Source organism: Scyliorhinus torazame, chromosome 1, assembly GCF_047496885.1.
Source record: "Scyliorhinus torazame isolate Kashiwa2021f chromosome 1, sScyTor2.1, whole genome shotgun sequence".
NCBI lineage: Eukaryota > Metazoa > Chordata > Chondrichthyes > Carcharhiniformes > Scyliorhinidae > Scyliorhinus > Scyliorhinus torazame.
This window is the reverse complement of record NC_092707.1, coordinates 69,751,309-69,773,084: the sequence shown is the minus strand read 5'-3', so window position 1 is coordinate 69,773,084 and position 21,776 is coordinate 69,751,309. Positions and strand designations below refer to the sequence as shown.

Sequence of the window (21,776 nt, the reverse complement as noted above, 5' to 3'; positions counted from 1 at the left end):
ATGCTTTCCTTTAGCGGTTTGCATTCCGAAATTCAGTCCAGGTTTACCAATTGACACTTTTGAGCAAAGCTTACACTCCACCGTTAACAGCGAATCCAGTCCATCTTTTACATCAACCCCTTCAGGATTTCTTTGTCCTTACTGCTGTACAAACTGTTAACACATTTTTTTATCTCTTGTATCCCAGATTCTGACAAACTTTTCATTTGACTGAAGTCTGCTGTCCCTCTTTCAATCTGGTTACTGCAATTGTCTCTTCAACTCAGAACACTTTATTTGCTCTTTCTTGAATTCTTCTGAATAATACCTTGGTCTCTGATCTCTTAATTTCAATCATCTTAAGGCATTCTTTCTGTCCCAATTCCCTGGTTATCTGGACTGTAACTTGTTATTTAGAAAGCTTGCACTTTTGCAACTCCCTTGTCCTGTCCAGCTTTTCCTGGTAGAATTGAGAGATGTTCGCTCCCCAGTGTCTTTCCTCCAACTGCAAGACATCCAGCCAAAATTAAAAGCTGATATAGCTTTAAAAGGGCCTCCAGTTGCTAACCAATGCTGACATACTTTTGCTGGCCTATTCTTCACGCCGTAGCCTTCTCTGAGCACAATAGAAGAATTGAACCTAACCCCCACATAAAACAAACATTTCTGTTTACCATGAATCTAACAGGCACAGAAACTTTAAATTAAACCCACTTAAAATGATAATTTATTTCTCATGTTTACCATTAAGTACCTTAAAATTACCTATATTTTCCTAACATTATACCATGTGAAATACTTTGGGACATTGTTCTACATAACCTGCAATAATACAGTGCAGTTATTCGTCCAACATAATGATATATCATGGTAGATTTTCTTTGCTGTACATAATCAGCCATGAAAAACAACTGCAGCATATTTCCCACAATATTCTGAACAAGATAGAAGCGCACTGCAAACTTAAGAAATACAGCTATGCTTCACCAGGCATTACTGATTACATATTGAAGTAATCCTAATTGACCTGTGCCAAGGATGATTCAGTTGATGCTAGAAGCTCATTGTTGACAAACTTCAGCACTGACTGATATTAAAAGAATGTTGAAAACAAGATGGTATTGACTGTGACAAATTTAATGTAAACAAGGAAATTAATATTTGGTATTTCAAAAGTGGTAACTATCAGCCTAATCATACAGAACTCTCCTTGAATAGGATATGTTGAGCACAGCGATCTCAAAGATAGTGAATTTCAATCCCTTCTTGCAAATACACATTTTTGATTTAGATTTCTGATCTGATCATCCTTAGAATTCAACTTGTGTTATTTCTGATAGGGTCATCCTTCGAATTCAACTTGTGTTTTTGCAAATGATTGCTCCACAGTTTCATTTAGTTGGGGAAAATCCAAAGGCAGAACTGGAGAAGTGTTAACTCTTTATGGATATCTTCAAAATGTAAATGTTAGTTCTGCAGAGCACTTTAAAATTTCTTTTGAGCGAACCAAGCCAATCACTGGAAAGCTAACTGGATGATTGAATGCACACTGCAGTGCTACTACCTTAGAGAGATTGATTGTTATTTAATCACTTCCATCGGTATTCATTTAATATCATGTGGCGGGTGGCCGCATAGAGCAATCCTCTCACTTTTTTGCTTAGTGTTACTGTCCAGATTTAACATATGGCACTGAGTTGGGACTGATTTCCCAAAAGGCAGTGGCTCTCTTCGTGGGCGGGATTCTCCGAAATGGAGGCAGAGTGTTCGCGCCGTTGTGAACGCCGTCGAGGTTCATGACGGCGCGAAACGGCCCCGATCCCGACCGATTCAGGGCCCGATAATGGGCTAAGAGCGGCGCCGCATCATTTACGCGCGCCAGGCCTTGGCGCCGCGTAACTGGCGTCGCCCGCGCATGCGTGGTTGCCGTCCGCCCCGCAAGAAGGTGTCTGACGGATCTTGCGGGGCTGCGGAAGAAAGGAGGTCCTCCTTCAGAGAGGCCGGCCCAATGATCGGTGGGCACCGATCGCGGGCCAGGCCCCATTTGAGCCCCCCCCCCCCCCCCGGTGCAGGATCCCCCCCCCACAGGCCACCCCCCCCCCAGCGTTCCCGCACTGTTCCCGCCGGCAGCGACCAGGCGTGGATGGCGCCGGGGGGAACCCGCCGTTTTGGGCAGGCCGCTCGGCCAATCCGGGCCGGAAAATCGCGGGGGTACTGGTAAATCGCCATTTTGGCTGTCTCGGGCGAGTCACTGTACCCCGCCGCACAAAACGTGATTGTGCCGATCTGGCCGCTTCCGTGAATACGTGGGAGGGTGTCGGACCGGCGTCGCGGGAAAATTTGGTGACCCAGGCGATTCTCCCAACTGGCGCGGGAGCAGAGAATCGCGCCCCCTAAGTTTGTACCTGTTTGTCATGTGGCTGTGGTTTTTGTTAAACGTGGATGAAGATTGTTTAATTCATGTCTTTAAATGATTACGCAGGTTTCATTCACCAAAATCCCATCCCACAGGCAGTATAGGATTATAACATAAGGTGAAAAGGATTTTGAGTAAGAATGCATCCGCAAAAGCTTCTGGTGCAGAAATCGACTGGAATGTCAATTTCATAATTATGAAATAACGTTTTAAACTACGCGGGTCACACAAAACCAAGTTGTTGATTTCAATTATCTTGAATTTACTGTTAATTTTGGGAAATAAATATTGAATGATTGGAATACAAAATGGTAAACTTAGAGCATTAAAAATAATGTTTATTATGTTTTATGAAAGCTCAAGATTCTGAAGTAAAGGATGAAAATGAAGCAGATGATTTGAGTGAGAATGAGGAAGAACGTATCCCAGGATGCACTTTATTTGTGAAAAATGTAAACTTTTTAACAACTGAAGAAACTCTGATGAAGGTATGAATTCTTCCATGTTCATAAAGATTGAATTAATGGACCAGAGTTAGTGGGATTTACACTGGAACTTGCTACTGTTAGAAAGCTGCCATGTTTTTTTCAAAAGAGGTCTAAGGACTTATGTATGTAATGAACAAGCAACTTTGTATCTCCTCAAAAGAAGATTGAAGAATTGTTGAGCAGCATAGAGCCTGTGCCAGGAAGTGTAAGTTTTAATGCCAAACCACGTGCAGATAACGCAAGTAAGAGATGTGGGAGAGGCAGTAAAATGTTTAAAGTTCCAATTTTAATCTGATGGAATGATATTCCATACTTTGAAAAGTGCCAGGGTAGTTGTTGGGCAGAAATTATAACTTTGTGTGACATTTTAGAAAATTACATACATTGTAATGGACAAGGCCCAAAAATGTTTACTGGCAAGTTTGTATTGATCACAAAAGTGTGGCAACTCCATAATGTTCAATGTGTTTGAATGTCTTTTTGAGATACTTGAGGATCAGGACATACTTGAATAGAAACTTGCTGATTTCCCTGTTTACCTGTGCTTATACAGTCCCTGAAAGTTACTATCTAATTTGTACTTTAATAATGGTGAATGTCAGGAGCGGGAGTACTTGTTTTTCTCAGCGGTCCATAAGGTGCACTCGCGGATCGACTTTTTCATGGTCGGGAAAGCACTTCCCGCTGACTGGCGTTAAGGGGTCGGAGTACTCTGCAATTGCAATATCAGATCATTGGGTGGAATATGGTACTGGAGAAGGGGGTGGTACAGAGACCAGGGTGGAAATTAGATGTGGGACTGGTGGGGGACCGAGGGTTCTGTGACAAAATTGAAAAAGTAATCAAGGAATATGTAGGTTTCAACTGCACGGGTGAGGTGTCGAAGGCTGTTGTCTGGGAGGCTCTAAAGGCGATGGTGAGAGGTGAGGTGATCTCGTTCAAGGCTAGGCTAGACAAAGAGGAGAGGTTGGAGCGTCAGGATAATAGTTGAGATGCAGGAGGCATGCAGAAGATGGGGACCCAGCGAAGTTGGAAAAGAAGAAGGAACTACAGGCGAGCTTTGACCGACTATCTACCAGGAAGGCGGTACGCCAATTGAGGTGAGCAAGGGGTACAGTTTACGAGCATGGAGAGAAGGTGTATGTTGGCGGGTCAGCTCCGGAGGGAGGCTGCGGCAAGGAAAATTGGCCTGGTGCGGGACGGCAGCAAAATTGGTGGTAACTCCAGATCAGATTAACAAGGTCTTTTAAAAAAAAAAAAAAAAAAAAAAATTTACAGTACCCAATTCATTTTTTTTCCAAATGAGGGGCAATTTAGCGTGGCCAATCCACCTACCCTGCACATCTTTGGGTTGTGGAGGCAAAACCCACGCAAACACGGGGAGAATGTGCAAACTCCGCACTGACAGTGACCCAGAGCCGGGATCGAACCTGGGACCTCGGCGCCGTGAGGCAGCAATGCTAACCACTGCACCACCGTGCTGCTCAGAATAACAAGGTCTTTAAGGAATTCTGTGAGAGGTTGTACATCAGAGCCGGAAAAGGCCGGGAGATGCAGGAATATCTAGATGGGCTGGAGTACCCAAGGTTAGGGGAGGGGGACAGGGCTACATTAGTAGGGACGATAGTGGAGCAAGAGATAAAAGATGCGATTGGAAGGATGCAGTCAGGGAAAGTGGCAGGGCCAGATGGGTTTCCGGTGGAATATTATAAAAATTCAAAGATAAGCTGGTACCGTTGATGGTGGGGATGTTTGAGGAGGCGATAAAGCATGGGATGTTACCACAAACTTTGGGGCAGGCATTGATTTCCCTGTTGCTTAAAAGAGATAAGGGTCTGACGGAGTGTGGGTCGTATAGGCCCATATCACTTTTAAATGAGGATGCGAAGATATTGGTGAAGATACTGGCAGGTAGGCATCAGGAGTGCCTCCTGAAGGTGATAGGTGAAGATCAGATGGGGTTTGTGAGAGGGCGGAAGCTCTTTTCGAACATTAAGAGGATATTGAACGTAGTTATGGCACCGGCGGAGGGGAAGGAAACAGGTGGTTGTGGCATTGTACGCAGAGAAAGCGTTCGGCCGGGTAGAATGGGGTTACTTGATGGCAGTTCTGGAGCGGTTTGGGATTGGACCAACATTTGTGGACTGGATAAAGCTACTGTATTAGGAGCCGAGTGCGAGTGTCCGCACAAATAACATCAGCTCGGAATACTTTTCTCTCCAGCGTGGGACTAGGCAGGGATGTCCTATGCTCATCGCTGCTGTTTGCACTCGCGATCGAGCCATTGGCCATCGCGTTAAGAAGTTCGGGGGTATGGAAAGGGATAGTTGGGGTGGGGGGGGGGGGGGGGGGGGGGCGGATAGAGCACAGGGTGTCCTTATATGCCGATGACTTATTATACGTGTCGGAACCGAGTGTGTCAATAGGGCGAATACTGGAGCTGCTTCGGTTGTTTGGGTCATTCTCGGGGTACAGATTAAATCTAGACAAGAGTGAATATTTTGTGGTGTCTCGGCTGGGAGTGGAGGCAGAAGTGGGGGGGGACTGCCATTCCGTAGGGCAGAGACTCACTTTAGATACCTGGGGGTGCAGGTTGCTCGGGATTGGGGTGGGGGGGGGGCTCTGTCGGTACAACATTCCTAACTTGGTGGGGAGGGTGAAAGCTGATCTGGCATGGTGGGATGGTCTCCCTCTGTCACTGGCGGGTAGGGTATAGGTGGTTAAAACGAACGTGTTGCTGCGATTTCAGTTTATTTTCCCATGCCTGCCAATTTTCGTGCCAAAGGCATTTTTTAGAGAGATTAGAGGGATGATTACCTCGTTCATATGGGGAGGGAAGGTGGCTAGAATTAGAAAGGTGCTACTACAGAGAGGAAGGCAGGGGGTTTGAGTCTTCCAAACCTGATGTATTATTACTGGGCGGCGAATGTGGAGAAGGGACGGAGCTGGTTCCGAGGGGTTGACTCCCAGTGGGTCAGAATGGAGGAGGGTGTGTAGGGGGCCGGGATTGAAGGCGCTAGCAACAGCGCCGCTCCTGATGGCCCCAGGGAAATACTCGGGGGGTCCGGTAGTAATAGCTTTGTTGATAATATGGAGGCAGTTTCGCCTTTGGGTTGGGGGCAGGGTCAAGGGAAATGCCGATTCGGGGGAACCATAGATTTGAGCCAGGGAAGCAGGATGGAAATTTTCAAAGATGGGAGGAGAAAGGAATTAGGACACAAAAAGATTTGATTCTTGGGGGTCAGTTTGCAGGATTGAAGGAGCTGAGAGCGAAGTATGGGTTGGAGCAGGGGGAACTATTTAGATACATGCAGATTCGAAACTTTGCCAGAAAGGAGATGCAGAGCTTCCCGGTAGAGCCGACCTCCACATTGCTGGAGGAGGTGCTGCCCACAGGGGGACTGGAGAAAGGGGTCGTGTTGGCGGTTTACAGGGCTATTTTGGAAGAGGAGAAGGCACCGCTGGATGGGATCAATGCAAAGCGGGAGGAAGAGTTGGGAGAGGGTATGGAGGAGGGGTTCTGGTTGTGAGGTGCTCCGGAGGGTGAACGCCTCCACCTCGTGTGCAAGGTCGGGGCTGATACAGCTGAAGGTGGTATATAGAGCACAACTCACAAGGGCAAGGACAGGCTGGCTCTTTGAGGGGGTAGAAGATGTGTGTGAACATTGCGGGGGTGGGGGGGGCGGGTGGTGCCCTGCAAACCACATTCGTATGCTTTGGCGCTGTCCAAAGCTGGAGGATTACTGGAAGGAGGTATTTAGGGTAATCGGGTGCGGAGGCAGGTGTTGTAACCTTCGCCTCGTTGGTCGCCCAAAGGCAGATCCTGTTGGGATGGTGATCAACCTCTCCACCCTGTGCTCTGGCATGGGGTGGGGAGGGAGAGGGGGGGGGGGGTACCTGCTGGAATTCTTGACTCTTGAGAAGGTCAAATTTGAACTAAGGGGAGGATGGAGGGGTTCTACAATTCATGGGCGTTATTCATTATGCTCTTTCGAGAATTGGATCACATCGAACATTTCAGGGGGGTTGGGGGAGGGGGATTGTATGTGTTAATGGTGACTATGGGTGATTCCTGATTCCTTTTTGTTATTTGTTTATGTTAACTGTTTGGGGGTTTGGTGTGAGGATGGGATTGTTGTTATTGATATAAGGATTGACATTGCATTCGTTATTGATTATTGTTTGTTGTTGGTGGGTGTAAATTTGGGAGAAAATGTGAAAAAGGAGGAGAATAAAAATATTTTGCAAAACTAACGGTGAACGTCAACAGCCTCACTGTTATTTTTATTGCCGAACCCGGGTCATTGTCATTGCTATTGCCCTGCTTGTTTGCTTTTTTAATTTTTGCATTGGTAGATGAGCTGTGTGAAATTTCCTGTCTGCAAAGAAAAGTGTAAATGTTGCCTTCAGTAGCATTGTACAATTTCTAGGCAATTATATCTTGATTTGCTATTTGGCTTGATTGGAAAAAGGAAATAATTCTGCACTGTTTAAACAATCTGATTTCTTCCAATATGTAACAACATTCCGTCTCAATTTAAGATGTGCGGTTAGATGGATTGGCTGTGCTAAATTGCTCCTTGGTGCCTAGCGATGTGCAGGCTAGGCTACGGGGATAGGGCGGGGTGGACGGGGGAGTGAACCTGGGTAGACTGTTCTTTCGGAGGGGTTGGTGCAGACTTGATGTGCCGAATGGGCTGCCCTGTAAGTATTCCACGTCTCTATGATTGAATAGCCAGAAAGGGAATAAAATACAGGCAAAGTTTCCGAAAAATAAAAGTGGATGCTGGGAATCTGAAATTAAAAACAAAAATTGCTAGATAAACGTAGCAAGTCTGGCAGCATCTATGGAGAGAAAAATTGCGTTAAAGTTTCGAGTCCATTTGACTCTTCATAGCTCTGAAGAAGATTCATACAGACTCGAAACATTAACCTTGTTTCTCTCTCCACATGTACTGCCAGACCTGAGTTTATCCTGCATTTTCTGTTTTTATTTTAAAAGCTTTTCGATGTTTTGTAATGTAATGTCTAAATAATGTGGTATGAGGCAGAAATATCAATTCAGAAATGCGATGATTAACAGTAATTCTAACTACGGTAGAAATAGGAGTGTGTTCAAAACTGTTCACAAACAAAATATTGGACAATCTCAGCAATTCTGACAGCATCTGTGGGGAGAAAAGGGAGCTTGCGTTTCGAGTCTGGACGACTGTCAAAACTGTTCACAATGTTCTTTGTATTAGAAACAATAATTGCTAATGTACTCAAACATTTAAAAAGATTAAACAACAAAACGGAATCATAGGATCCCGACAGTGCAGAAGGAGGCCATTCAGCCCATCGAGTCTGCACCAAACCTCTGAATGAGCACCCTGCCTAGACCAACTCCCCCACCCTAACCCACCTACCCTGCACATACCCTGCACACAATGGCCAATCCACCTAATCTGCATATCTTTGGACTGTGAAAGGAAACCCACGCACCCGGAGGAAACCCATGCAGACACGGAGAGAAAGTGCAAACTCCACAAAGTCACTCAAGACCGGATTTGAACCCAGGTCTCTGGCGCTGTGAGGCAGCATTGCTAACTACTGTGCCACCATGCAGCCCAATATGTGAGAAATATTTAGAACAATGTTCCAGGCTTTCATCCATGGATGTGATGGCTGAAAAATGCATTTTTCTAAGTCTCTTTCACCAATATTTAGATGACTTTGAATGTTAGAAAGTCAGCAATACCACCACGCAGGCATCCATGATCTCCATTTCCACCCCTCCTGAGTACTGATATGCTTTCCTTCTACAGTTTCCCATGAGGATAAAATCTAGGCTCATATTCCAATGCAGTACTCAGTGAATAATCCATAATTAAGACCTTGGTTTAATGTCATCCCCATCTTCCCCTCAACCCCATGACAATATTTTAAAGAACAAATGGTGAACTGGCCAATATTCACCCCTCAACCAACATTACTAAAACAGGTTGTCTGATTATTATCACCTTGCCCTTTGTAAGACCTTAATATGCACAAATTCATACATTGCAACAGTAACTGCACTTAAATTGCTGTAAAGCACTTTGGGGCATCCTGAGGTCATGAAAGGCATTATTTATTTTTTTGAAAAACATTTTATTGGAGGCATTTTAAAACATACACATAGCAAAGAAGAAACGAACATCCTTACACAACCCAGCCCCCACTCTATCTGCTGACACCCCAGCTCCTGGCCCCTGTTTAATTTCTAACCCAACCTCAAAACCAACCCCCCTCTCTAAATGCAGAAAATCTGCCAAATCACTCACCAACACCTCTACGTGCGGCAGCTCCGAGTCCCACCAGCCTAACCAAATCTGTTTCCAAGCTATCAAGGAGGCAAAGACCAACACATTGGCCTTTCACCCTACCTGCACTCCCGGAACCTCTGACATTCCAAATATTGCCACCTCTGGATTCGGAGCTACCGTTACCCCCAAATTCTTTGACATCATATCTGCAAATCCCCTCTAAAATCCCGCCCACCCTGCCACGCTACCCACTCCTAACCTCCACCCCTGAAAAGAACCAAATCATCCTGGACACTGTCATGTGAGCCCTGTGTACCACTTTAAATTGGATGAGACTTGCACACGATGAGGACACATTAACCCTCCACAAAGCCTCGCTCTATACTCCAGCCGCCAACTCCTCATTCCACTTAGGCCTAGCCTCTTTCACTGGAGCACTCTCTCTTCAAAGCTCCCCATATATAACTGTGACCTTGCCCCTCCTATTTTCTTCTCGGACAGAAGTTTGTCTTCCAGCACGACGGGTGGCAGTGTTGGAAACAAAGGCACCGGGTGGCAGTGTTGGAAACAAAGGCACCTCCTTCCTCATAAAGTCCCTTACCTGCAAATACCTGAACCCATTCCCCTTCAGTAACTGATATGTCCCCGCCGGCTCCCCTGGGCCTGGAAACTTCCCTCAAACACATAAATCCCGAAAGTATTCTACATTCTATTCCCGTCTGCTGCCACCACCGGGACCTCGTATCCAACCCCGCCAGAACAAAAGAACAAACCTCTGATTGTCACAGATTGGCGGCCACAGGAACATGCCTTCCTTTCTAAAGTGCTGCTGACACTGATTTCACACCCTCAACGCTGATACCACCACTGGGCTCGTGGAGTACCTGGCCGGCGAGAACGGAGTGCCTGGCCGGTGGGCACGGAGTGCGCACCAACAATAGTGCCCTAAAACATGGTTCCTTTAGAAGAGGACGCCTCCATCTGCCCCACTGACCGCTCCTCCATCGCCCATTTCCTAACCATTGCAATGTTTGCTGCCCAATAATACCAAATTCAGCAAAGCCAAACCCCCACAAACCCCAACCCCCATCATCCCATTAATCTTCCTAAAAAGGGACTTGGGCACAGACACTTGGAGGTTCGGAAACAGAAACTCCAGCAACACCATCATCTTTACCGTCTGGACCCGACCAGCCAATGACAATGGCAGCGCATCTCTTAAAGTCTGACTTCATTTCCTCCACCAACAGCGTCAAATTCAAGTTATGCAGCTGAGCCCAACTCTCTTCCCCCCCCCCCCCCCCCCCCCCCCCCCCCCCACCCACCCCACACCCTTTGAGACCCTGAGCGCCATTGCCAAGGGTTCAATCGCTAGGACAAAGAGCAGCGGGGAGAATGGATACCCCTCCCTCTTTCCCCGGTGCAACCCAAAGTGCTCCAAGCTAACCCTGTTAGTCCATACACTTGCCTCAGGTGCCTTATACAACAGTCAAACCCAGTCCACAAATCCTTGCCCAAACACCTCGAACAAGTAAGACCACTCCACCAGATAAAAAGCTTTCTCTGCGTCCATTGCCACAACCACTTCCACATCTCAGCCCTCTTGAGGGAATCGTAATGACATACATTAACCTCCGGATATTCATTGACAGCTGCCACCCCTTCATAAATCCTCACCTATCGCCCCCGGCTCTCAATCCTCTATCTGTGTTGCCAGCAGCTTTGCAGCTACATTAAACAGCAAAATTGGGCAGTGAGACCCACACTGCTCCGAACCTTGTCTTTCTTTAAATTGGCCGATATCGCAGCCTGAGACAACATGGGGGGCAGCTCTCTCCTCACCATCGACTCATACATCTCGACTGACAGGGGCCCCACCTTCGACCAAAACTTCTTGTAGAATTCGGCTGGGAATCCAACCGGACCCACGGCCTTCCCCATCTGCATCAACCCCACTCAATTCATTAAAATGCACTATTTAAATGCTACTCCATCTTTTTCACATCATAAGATACAGTAGTGACTTGGATGATTCTATTTGAAAATAACGTTTCTAAGCCATTTACCTGATGCAATGTATACAGCAATTAAATCTATTGAAAATATTTAAAAATGCAGTGATAACTTACATACATTCCTCTTGAATGTGTAGCATAATAAAGTATGTTCAAATGGTTAGAATTTTCCAGGTACTATTCCAGGTACTATTTTTCATTCTCACTACCATGATACTCTGAGCACTCCGATGTTTGACCATATTAGCCGTCCCCTGCCACTTTAACTTGACAAGCTTTGTTTAATTAAGCAACCATTTTTAGAGTTAATTCTCATGGCATTGCTCTGTCTCTTAGTTCCTTTTACTTTTTATTAATTATTTAAAATGGCATCCACAAGGATTTTTGCATAGTACACATATAAGTAGAAAATGCAAAGTAGTTTGACTTTGTTAAAATTGACAAACAGCATTTCAAATAATGCAATTTAAAAGGATAAATTTCAATGTTTCTTGGCACAGTTAGGGATGAATTCAATCTATAAACTCTGTGGGCACACTCTCATTACAGAGATAATTATTTTCAGTTTTTAAAAATCTAATTAGTTACATACAAATTAGGATTTGTTACGATTTAAGTTGATGTAATTGGATGGGAAGATACCAGAATGGAACCCTATGTCAAAGACCCTAACTTGTACTTATTTTTAAAACATGGAGGAACAGAGTCATGGTGGGAGGCTGACCATGAGATCATCGGAATTCTTGAGTTCAAAGGTAACAGAGGCATGAATGAGCATTTTAGCAGCATATGAGGTGAGGCAGAACTGGAGTTGGCGATGTTGGGTGGTCTTAATGATGGAGTGGATATGAGGTCGGAAGCTCAGCTGGGTTAAATAGGATGCCATGGTTGCAAATAGTCTAGTTCAGTTTTCGACAGTGGTCAGGAAAAGTAATTAAATTAAATTTGGCTAAGGAATGGAGTTTGTGGCAAGGACCGACGACACGGTTTTGAGGCTTGATATTTAGTTGGAGGACATTCCTGTTCATCCAGTGCTGGAGTTTGGACAGGCAGTGTGTTGAATTGAGGAAAGGTGAGGACAGTGAACGGGTCGAGAATTGGTGATTGAGGCGGAGTGCTTTCAGTGTACATATGGAACCTTCCATGTTTTCAATATGTTGCTGATGGGCAACATGGTGGCACAGTGGTTAGCACTGCTGCCAGGGACCCGGGTTCAATGCCGGGTTACTGTCTGTGTGGAGTTTGGATGCTAAATGTGTCCCTTAGTGTCCAAAGATGTGCAGGTTAGGGCAGGGAAGTGGGCCTAGGTAGGGTCCTCTTTCATAGTTCGGTGCAGACACAATGGGCAGTTAGATACATTTGACACCGGTGTTGAAGACTGGAACCAATGCTGAATGAATGTGTTGTTTCTTCCGGGCCAACAATCTCATGGAGAACGAGTGCCAGATGGTCATACTGTTGACGGCCTGTGGACCACATACATTCGGGATGATCTGGGGTCTCACATACCTGGCAACGCTGGATATACAAACATTTGACCAGCTTGTGGCACAACAATTTAACCCAACCCCGTTGATAATCATTCAAAGATATTGGTTTAATACGGAGAGAGGTCCACCAGGGGGTCGGCCATCAGGTCTGTATCTTGGCTACGGAAGATAGCCGAGTTTTGAGAGTATGGAACTGTTTTGTCCGATATGTTCTGTGACCACTTGGTCTTCAGTATCAGCAATATGGAAACCAAGGCGAAGTCACCCTAACCTTTCAGCAAGCACTGCAGATCTCCCTATCCCAAGAAAGTGTGGAACACGGCGTCCAAGAGATTCAAGAGATGGGGGTGAATGTTTTGGGGAGTCACCCCTTGTGTGTACCCCCGCGGCCTGAACTAAATGCCCCTGCGACTCTGGCTCCTGGGTGAAGAGACGGCCGCCGAAACATGCATCCCTCCCTGCACTCGGCTGAAGGAGATTCCGGCCCGTGTGCATCATGTGGCCGCTGGTCCAGGTGTACCCGCCAGCAGCAGGAAGGCCAGTGCTCCAGGCACACCGGTGGAGGTCGGCGTTGGCTCCGAAGCCAAGCCTTGGATCTGGACGACCCAGAAGAGGATGAGGCTGAGATGCAGCTGAATTGTTTGGCAGCGCCCCATGTGGCCCCTATTTATGTTCCAATACAAGTTAATGGTCAAATGCTCCAGATGGAGCTGGATACGGGAGGGGCTGGTACTGGTGCAGAGCATTTTTGATCTTGACAAGCAAAGAGTGCATTCTTTGTCTTAAGCCGACTTGGCGGCTCGTTTGGCCATTTATGCAGGGGAATGGCTGATTCTTGTGGGGTTCACCCTCGGGGTTTATGTACACCAGTCAGTGCACCTTCCTCATTGTTGTGCAAGGAAATGGTTACGGTGCGATTGGCTACACCAGCTGCAGTTGGATTGGCAGCATATCCTCTCAAGTGGGCTCTGGTGGGTTGCGCATAGTACTGAACAAATTCCCAAAAGTTTTTCAGCCTTGCTAAGGTACTGAAAGGGCCGTGGCCAAAATCCAGGAGCACAGCCCCGATATTTCCATGCCCGCCCGGTTCCCTACACCATTGTAGAGAAGATTGAGACCAAACTTCAGTGTTTGGAAAGTTTAGGCGTTTCACTGATTGGGCTGCGCCGGTGATCCTCGTAATGAAGCCGGATAAGACAATTCGCCTCTGCAGAGACTCTAAATTGACAGTGAACACTGCTTTGATGTTGGACCGTTGTCCTTTACCTCGCATCGAGGATATGCAACATTGCCATTCACAAAATTGGACATGAGCTTGTCTATAGCTGGAACTCGATGAAGCCTCAAGGAAGTACGTCACAATTAAGACGCACAAAGGACTGTGTATACCCGGTTTCCATTCTGAGTCTCCTCGGCATGCGCAGTCTTCCAGCGTATCATGGAGAACATCCTGCATGGATTGCCACACGTTGTGGTTTATCTACACGTCATGTTAGTCGTTGGCCACGGAACAAGAACAAGTGGTTTTCCGAATATCAGGTCTGCCAGTTCCCATGCAAAGTGTGTGTTCCACGCAAAATAAATGGTGTATTTGGAATATCGGGTGGACCGACATGTCTGCATCCAGTTACCGAGCAGGTACTGACGATCAAAATGACCCCCGCCCGTGAGACGCCATGGAACGGCGCTATTTTCTTGGATTAGTGAATTATTATGGCCGCTTTATTCCGATTTGGCTATCGTCGTCAACCCCCTCTACTTGCTTTTGAAAAAGTGCCAGGCCTGGGGCAAGGCCAGGATGTGATGTTTAACAAGGTGAAGCAGTGATTATCTTCTGCTAGGGTGTTGACGCATTTCTACTCCTCAAAGTCGTTGTACTTCACGTGCAATGCTTTGCATATGGCATTGGAGCAGGTTTGTCCCATTGAATGGACGATGGTCGTAACCTTCCGATCGCTTTTGCCTCCTGAACGCTAGCTGCAACTGAAAGAAAATATACCCAGATCGAATAAAAAGGTCTGTGGTCATGTTTGGTGTAAACCGATTTCAGCAAGGCAGGTCAGCAGCACGGTTCAATTCCAGTACCAGCCTCCCCGAACAGGCGCCGGAATGTGGCGACTTGGGGCTTTTCACAGTAACTTCATTTGAAGCCTACTTGTGACAAACAATTTTCTTTTCATTTCAATGCGCCTAGGCCTCTTCCGTGAGGACAAGGCGGACCCGGCCATTGCGTCTGCCAGGATTCAGTGTTGCGCTCTATCATTGCCAGCTTACGCATATTCTTTCGCACGCAGCCCAGGGACCCAAATTGCGCATGCTGATGCAATGAACCGTCTTCCCCTACAGGTCGAATCCACAAATCCTACTTTTGACAAAGTGATTGCTGTCCTGAATTAAATGGACTCCTTGCGCTTCACTGCCTCGTGTGTTCATACCGACTCTGTGTTTGCCAAGATGCGTCATCTGATACTTTACAGTGGCAGCAATGGCAGCCACTAGCGGAGTTGAAGGCCTTTTCAATATTGTCGGAGTTGACCATGGAGGACGGCATCCTCCTGTGGGGCACCAGGGTTGTTATTTTAGTGAAGCGACAGGCCACCATAGTAAAGGACCTTCACATCGGACACCCCAAAGTGTCAAAATGAAGATGCTGGCAAGAAGCTATGCCAGGTGGCCACGATTGGACACAGATATCGAGCAGTGTTCTATCTGCCTGGAGCACCAAACTGTCCCCACGGTGGCACCCCTACATCCTTTGGAGTGGCCAGGATGCCCTTGGGCCCGCGTGCATGCCGATTCCGCCGGTCCCTTGGGTTCAATGTTTCTTGTCCTGGCGGACACCCACTCAAAGTGGCTGGAAGTCCACAGGATGGCAACGATTACTTTCCTGGCAACCATCAAGTGATTGGGCATTTATTTTCCTACCCACGGAATCCCAGAGGTACTCCTGCACAATAACGTGGCCTCCTTCATGAGTGAAGAGTGTGCCGCTTTTGTGAAGAGCATCAGGATTCACTACGTTCGCACTGCCCCATACCATCCGGTATTTAATGGTTGGCAGAGAGGACCGTAGAGACAGTTCAACGGGGGCTCAAGATGGGCACAAGACTGGCAAGGTTTTTATTTTCCTCCAGGACCATGCCACAAGCAGTAACTGGGCTAGCTCCCACTGAGATGCTAATGGGTCATACCTGGCTGAGTTTGATTCTGCCAGACATCGGCACGAAGGTGCGTTGAAACCAAGATTTGCAAGGGCATTGCCCAGTTCAAAGATGATCTCTTCGCCGCTTCACACTTGACAACGCAATGTTCATTCATAACTTCAACGACGGTGCTTGTTGGCTCTCTGAGATTGCTGTCTGTCAAACGGGACCAGACTCATACCAATGTGAGTCCAGGAGCAACTAATCAAACTAATGGGTGGCACGGTAGCACAGTGGTTAGGACTGTTGCTTCACAGCACCAGGGTCCCAGGTTCGATTCCCGGCTTGGATCACTGTCTGTGCAGAATCTGCACGTTCTCACCCCGTCTGCGTGAGTTTCCCTCCACAGTCCAAAGATGTGCAGGTTAGGTGGTTGGCCATGCTAAATTGCCCCTTAGTGTCCAAAGAAAAACGTTAGGTGGGGTTACGGGGATAGGTTGGAGGTGTGGGCTTAAGTAGGGTGCTCTTTCCAAAGGCTGGTGCAGACTCTATGGGCCAAATGGCCTCCTTCTGCACTGTATATCCTATACCGAACAGAAGAATTGTGTCCCTTCAATCAGCAGGTTCCTCCAAGTATGTCCCTTCTGAGCAGGAATCTCCCAGGTGTTGATGTCTATGTTGCATTTCTTCATGGTGTCTTTGAAACGTTTCTTTTGTCGTCCTCTTGAGAGAAGCCATCCTTGAGCTGGGCGAAGAAGATTTGCTTTGGCAGTTGGGACTCTGACATCTTAAGTACATGGCTGGCACAGCGGAGGTGTTTTTGGACGATCATGGCCTCTGTGCTGGTGCTCTTGACTGAGCCGTACAGAAGAGTTGGAAGGATGACCATCTTATAGATGAGGATCTTTGTGGCATGGATGACAAAGACTCGCTCACCCTTGAGCGTCCGAAGGAGGCGCTCGCGGATTGGATAAAATGTTGGATCATAGCATCGATGTCAGCCTTGGAGGAGAGGTGGCTCCCCAGGCATGGGAAATGTTCCTTATTTGGGAGGATTTCTCCATTGATCTTGATGGAGGGAGAGACCTGATTTTGCCCTGGGGCGGGTTAGTACAGGATTTAAGCCTCCTTGAAGTTAAAGCGGAGACTGATCTCTTCTGGGAGTGTGGAGATAGTGATGTCACCCACATACTGACGCTCTACAAGCGATGTCGTCATTTTCTTGGATTTCATTGGTTGAGGTTGAAAAGTTTTCCGTCCATCCTGTAGACGATGTCCACATCTCTCTCAATTCTATCCATCTAGAAATAAAGCTAAGTGCTTGGTTTGCTTTTTTATGACCGTAACATTTTTAGTGGCAGAATATTTAGTGATTGTATTTCCAATTGAGATCCCTTTCTCAATCCCTAGATTGTAACTGCCAAGCAATAAGCCAAGCAATAAGTGACCATCCTTGACCTTGTACCAAAATGATTCGGTGTTGAAATTAATTTGCCAATTATGTGCCCATTCTTCAAGTTTATTAATGTTTTTCAGTAATTTTGTTGCAGTCCTCTCAGTATTGACCATCACCCCAACTTGATGTCATTTGCAAATTTGGAAATTGTGTTTTCGATTCCAAAGGCCAAATCATTGATGTAAATTGTGAACAGCAGCGGTCTCAGGAATGATCCTTGTGGAACACCACTTCTTAGTTCTGTCTTCCTTAATAACTACCATTTACTCCCACTCTCTTGCTTTCTTGGCTAGCGAGCAATCCATACTGCCACTTGTCCCTTGATTCCTCATTGTCTCACCTTATTCATTAGTCTATTATGAAGCACTTTATCAATGGCCTTTTGAAAATCGAAATAAATTACACCTCCTATTATCTACTCTCCATTCCCTTCTTAAAATGTTAATAAGATTTTTCAAGCAAGATTTTCCCTTCTGAAATTCATGTTGACTTCATTGGAATTTTTTTGTTTCTAGATGTTCTCCTAATTACTCCTTTTAGTCAGAATTCCATTATTTTTCTGACCACCAATAAGCTAACTGATCTATCATGTACAGTAATGTCTCTGCTATCTCTTTGCTTGCTTATTTTATAAATATGGATGCTATCCATCCGGACCAGGGAGTTTATCGTTTTCGACTTCGTTTAATTTATTCAATACCTCCCCTTTTTTCTTTTAAGTGTACTCCTCTCATCGTTCAATACCTGCCTGTACTATCTCCCTGGTAATTACCGAAGCAAAACAATTATTTAATATTTCTACCCATCTCTTTATTGGTACCCGTGGTATCATCATGTCTACCCTTTAATGGTGCTATTCTTATCACAGTCTTTCTTTTTTATTGGTATTGTAAGAGTCCTTCCTGTTTATTTCCTTTGTTCCCATTGCTTTTATTTTATTACTTTTGGTCCGTGGACCTATAATTGGAATGTGCCTTTAAGCAGAAGACACAAGCTGAAGCAGCCTGCGTGTCAGGACATTGTGTTCCCAAGTTTTATGTTTGGGGTGGAGAGGCCAGACTCTCAGGTGCCGAGAGGAAGTCTGGGGTAACCATTGGGTTGGCCAGGGACAGTGTTCTGCTGACAACAGTCAGCGATTGATTCCTGCCAAGTGTATTTTTTTGAGAGAACCTGCCAGAAGCCTCTTGACCCTAGAAGAGTGGTTTCCCCCCTCTCTCTGCTGGTGGTTGCCTGCTGTCTCTGTGAGTCTGCAGTGAAGATGATTACAAGCTTGCGGAAAAGAAAGCACCCAACTTTAGGCCAAAGCTTGAAAGAAATTATCTGGAAGACATCCATCTGATAAAATCCTTAATCTATTCTTTTATTAGATTTTTGGTGTGTGTGTATGCGTGCGTGCGCGTGTGTTGACGCAACATTTATCCTGTTAAGGATCTTCAATCATATTCATGCTTCAATCATAAGCGGGTAATATAGTTTACTCCATATCTCCTCATAGGATGATCTCCTTACCCCTGATATGTCTCCTAAATCTTTGTTTCATTCTCTTCTCAACCAGATGTCATTCTTTAAGTATGGAGGTACACATTTCCAGTTTTATCATAAGCTTGTTTATCCATGTGTTTGAATCTCTGGAGCTTTTTTTCCAATTTCCCTAAATGTTATATAATTATAATTTGTGTTCATCTTTGTTCACTGTTTCCTTTGTAGGCATTTGGCAAGTGTGGATCATTGAAAAGTTGCTGTATTTCAAAGAAGAGAGACAAGACAGGTGAATATTTCTTGTGTAATTCATTCTCAGTGTATGAGTTTTCTATCAAACTTAAGAATCTTTGAATAAATATGCATTTTTAATTGCATCTGTGATCTTGCACTTGTCTAGGTAATTTTATGTAATACTTCTGACCTATAATATGAATCGAGGATACTCCATACCAAACACTTTTTATGTCATCTAAATGTGGAAAGTTGCTTTGCTTAGAGCCAACAATTAACTTTGGAAATGTCCATAATGGTGCGATAAAAATTCTACTGTACTATTGTTTATCAGACATACACATGGATTAAAAAAAATACTTTTGGCCTAATAATAGAACGAGTGAAAATTTAAGTTCATGTCCCCATACTGCTGGAAAAGCCCCATAAATTTGGATTCAAAATCATAAACGTAACATTTTAAATACCAGTTTGGGGAGGATATATTTACATATCTGTTTTATTCTGACATGCTGCTGCTATAAATTCTGTCATTGCTTTTAGTGGTGGCTGAAAGCAGATTAAGATAAAGATTGTGAGTGCTGGAATGCATGCTAATACAGTACTTTGTACAAAATTGATTTCTTTATGCACTTCTCCAAAAATTCCACTTTATAAACTTTCTCTTTTCTGTTGGGTTATTTTTTACCATAATTACATACGTATGTATATATTTTGAACTAAAAATTATGAACAGAATTCTTTTTCCTCCCTTTTTCCCTTGCTGCAGCTCAAGTGGCAGTATGTTTGTGAATGTTAGTGGAGTAGAAGGCCTGATAGGCTGTGGATTGCTTTAACCAGTCTCAAGTATGCATACTAAGCATCGAGCAGTTGGCTTAGTTCCACCATGGGAGCCTGAATGATGTAAATGATGAGCAACTATGTGGCAAACTGATGACCTCTGGTTATGATTTTCCTCTTGAATTGTTGGGTGGCATTTGAATATCTGATTTTTGTTTCATAGGTTCTCTTTTATCAATGGGATATGGTTTTGTGGAATATGCAAAACCAGAGTATGCCAACAAAGCACTAAAACTGCTGCAGGTAACCAAACTTGTGTTGTGTTTATGGATCAGTATTTGGGGTATCTCCTTTAATATGAATCAGGATGTAGAGAATGTATATTAAAATTATTTTTGTCAGAGTAGAAAATAGTTTAGATTTTAAAATTATGTTTTAAAGTGGGTGTACTTGTTAATTTCAACCTTGTTAGTTCTCATTACTTAAGGATCTAGAATTGTAAAATAATGCTCACTAAACTGCCATTTGTAAGCAAAAGCATGTGTGAGAGTTATTAAGCTGTGCTGTTAAAATCAAATAAAGCTGTGTCAAGCTATCTAGTAATTGATAGGTTGATATCTAGTAATTCACATGTAAAGCGGTGATCATTCATGTTTGTGGAAGTAAATATGTTGAAACACCATTGCAGAAGAGCAAATATTCAACTGGTAACTGAAATAATACATACATGCTTGGACTGAGGAAAACATTTGCAAATTATTGGTGACATGAGCTTAAGTCTTCTCCACAAGTGGGATAACAATGGTACTTTGTAGTTTTCTATGAAATGTTCCATTTCTGCCACAAGTAAAGTTTAAATATTCTTTTCAAAGAATCTTTAGTTTTACTGGGAACGTTTAACTATGTGAAACCTTCAAATATTTGTATTGTTAGATTCAGTAACCTTAATATCTCTTCAAATGTGATTATCATATTGAAATTTTGATAAAATGTTATAAAGTGCCTCTCAGGAGCTCAAGCTGTCTCAAAATGCTTTGAACCCAATGAAGTACTTTTAAAACGTCGTCACTCTTTTAATGTAGGAAAAGCACATTTGTGGCAAGCAAAGACTCACAGAAATCGATGAGATAATGACCAGTTAATATGTTAATAATTTCATTGAAAGGGTAGCACGCAGTAGTTAGCACTGCTGCCTCACGTCACCGCGGTCCCAAGTTCGATCCCAGCTCTGCAAAACTGTCCGTGCAGAGTTTACACATTCTCCGTGTTTGCGTTGGTTTCGCCCCCACAACCCAAAGATGTGCAGGTAAGTGGACTGGCCATGCTAATTTGCCCCTTAATTAGAAAAAATTAATTGGGTACTCTAAATTTTAAGAAAAATAAATTATTTCTTTGATGTTGGTGCCAGAACTTGGCTTTATTACCCCAGACCTGGGAGGGGGAAAATCACAACGATCGCTACTCAAGAATAACTGTTGTACTAGGAAAAGATTGGAAATGGTCATGATGTCCTGGTGTTGAATTGTCTGCCAACATTCGCGTCTGACTCAACAATAATACTCAAATAGAGAAAGATATTTAAACTTTTACAAGGCAGAAGACAGAAATTGTTATTGTGCAGGAGACTTTCTTGAAAAAGAATCGATAATGAGATGGAGCAGAATCACATACTTGGAGAAGAGTTTAGAGGAGGCAGTTTGCTGGATACCTTGGCATGGAATGATGGTAATTTGAAGGGAAATATGGACATTGATATTGCAAATGAGATCCTGTTAGTGGAACATGGAGGTAGGGAAGCTACAAAAGACTAAAAAAATCTTGTGAAAAAAGACAAACAGGTAGGGCAGAAGTGGGTATTGTTTCTAAGGGTGAAGAAAATCTTGATAGGGAATTGTATATCAGGAAAAACCCGACTGAGAGATGAACAGTACACAAGTTGCATTTCAGAGCTGTCCTGAAATGTCAAAACCTTTTCCTTTGTCTCGCGTATTGTCCTGAGATGGTAGTTG

General features: G+C 44.7%; 1 protein-coding gene across 5 annotated transcripts in view; it reads left to right on the top strand.

The window, feature by feature from the left end:
* rbm19 (RNA binding motif protein 19) overlaps window positions 1–21,776 on the top strand; it is a 436,673-nt gene that overhangs the window by 90,929 nt on the left and 323,968 nt on the right. For all 5 annotated transcript variants that reach the window (XM_072496461.1, XM_072496480.1, XM_072496442.1 and 2 more), the window contains 3 exons: window positions 2,753–2,883; window positions 18,982–19,042; window positions 19,991–20,070. In XM_072496461.1, coding sequence (XP_072352562.1) covers window positions 2,753–2,883; window positions 18,982–19,042; window positions 19,991–20,070 — 272 coding nt within the window. The remainder of the gene's footprint in view (window positions 1–2,752; window positions 2,884–18,981; window positions 19,043–19,990; window positions 20,071–21,776) is intronic.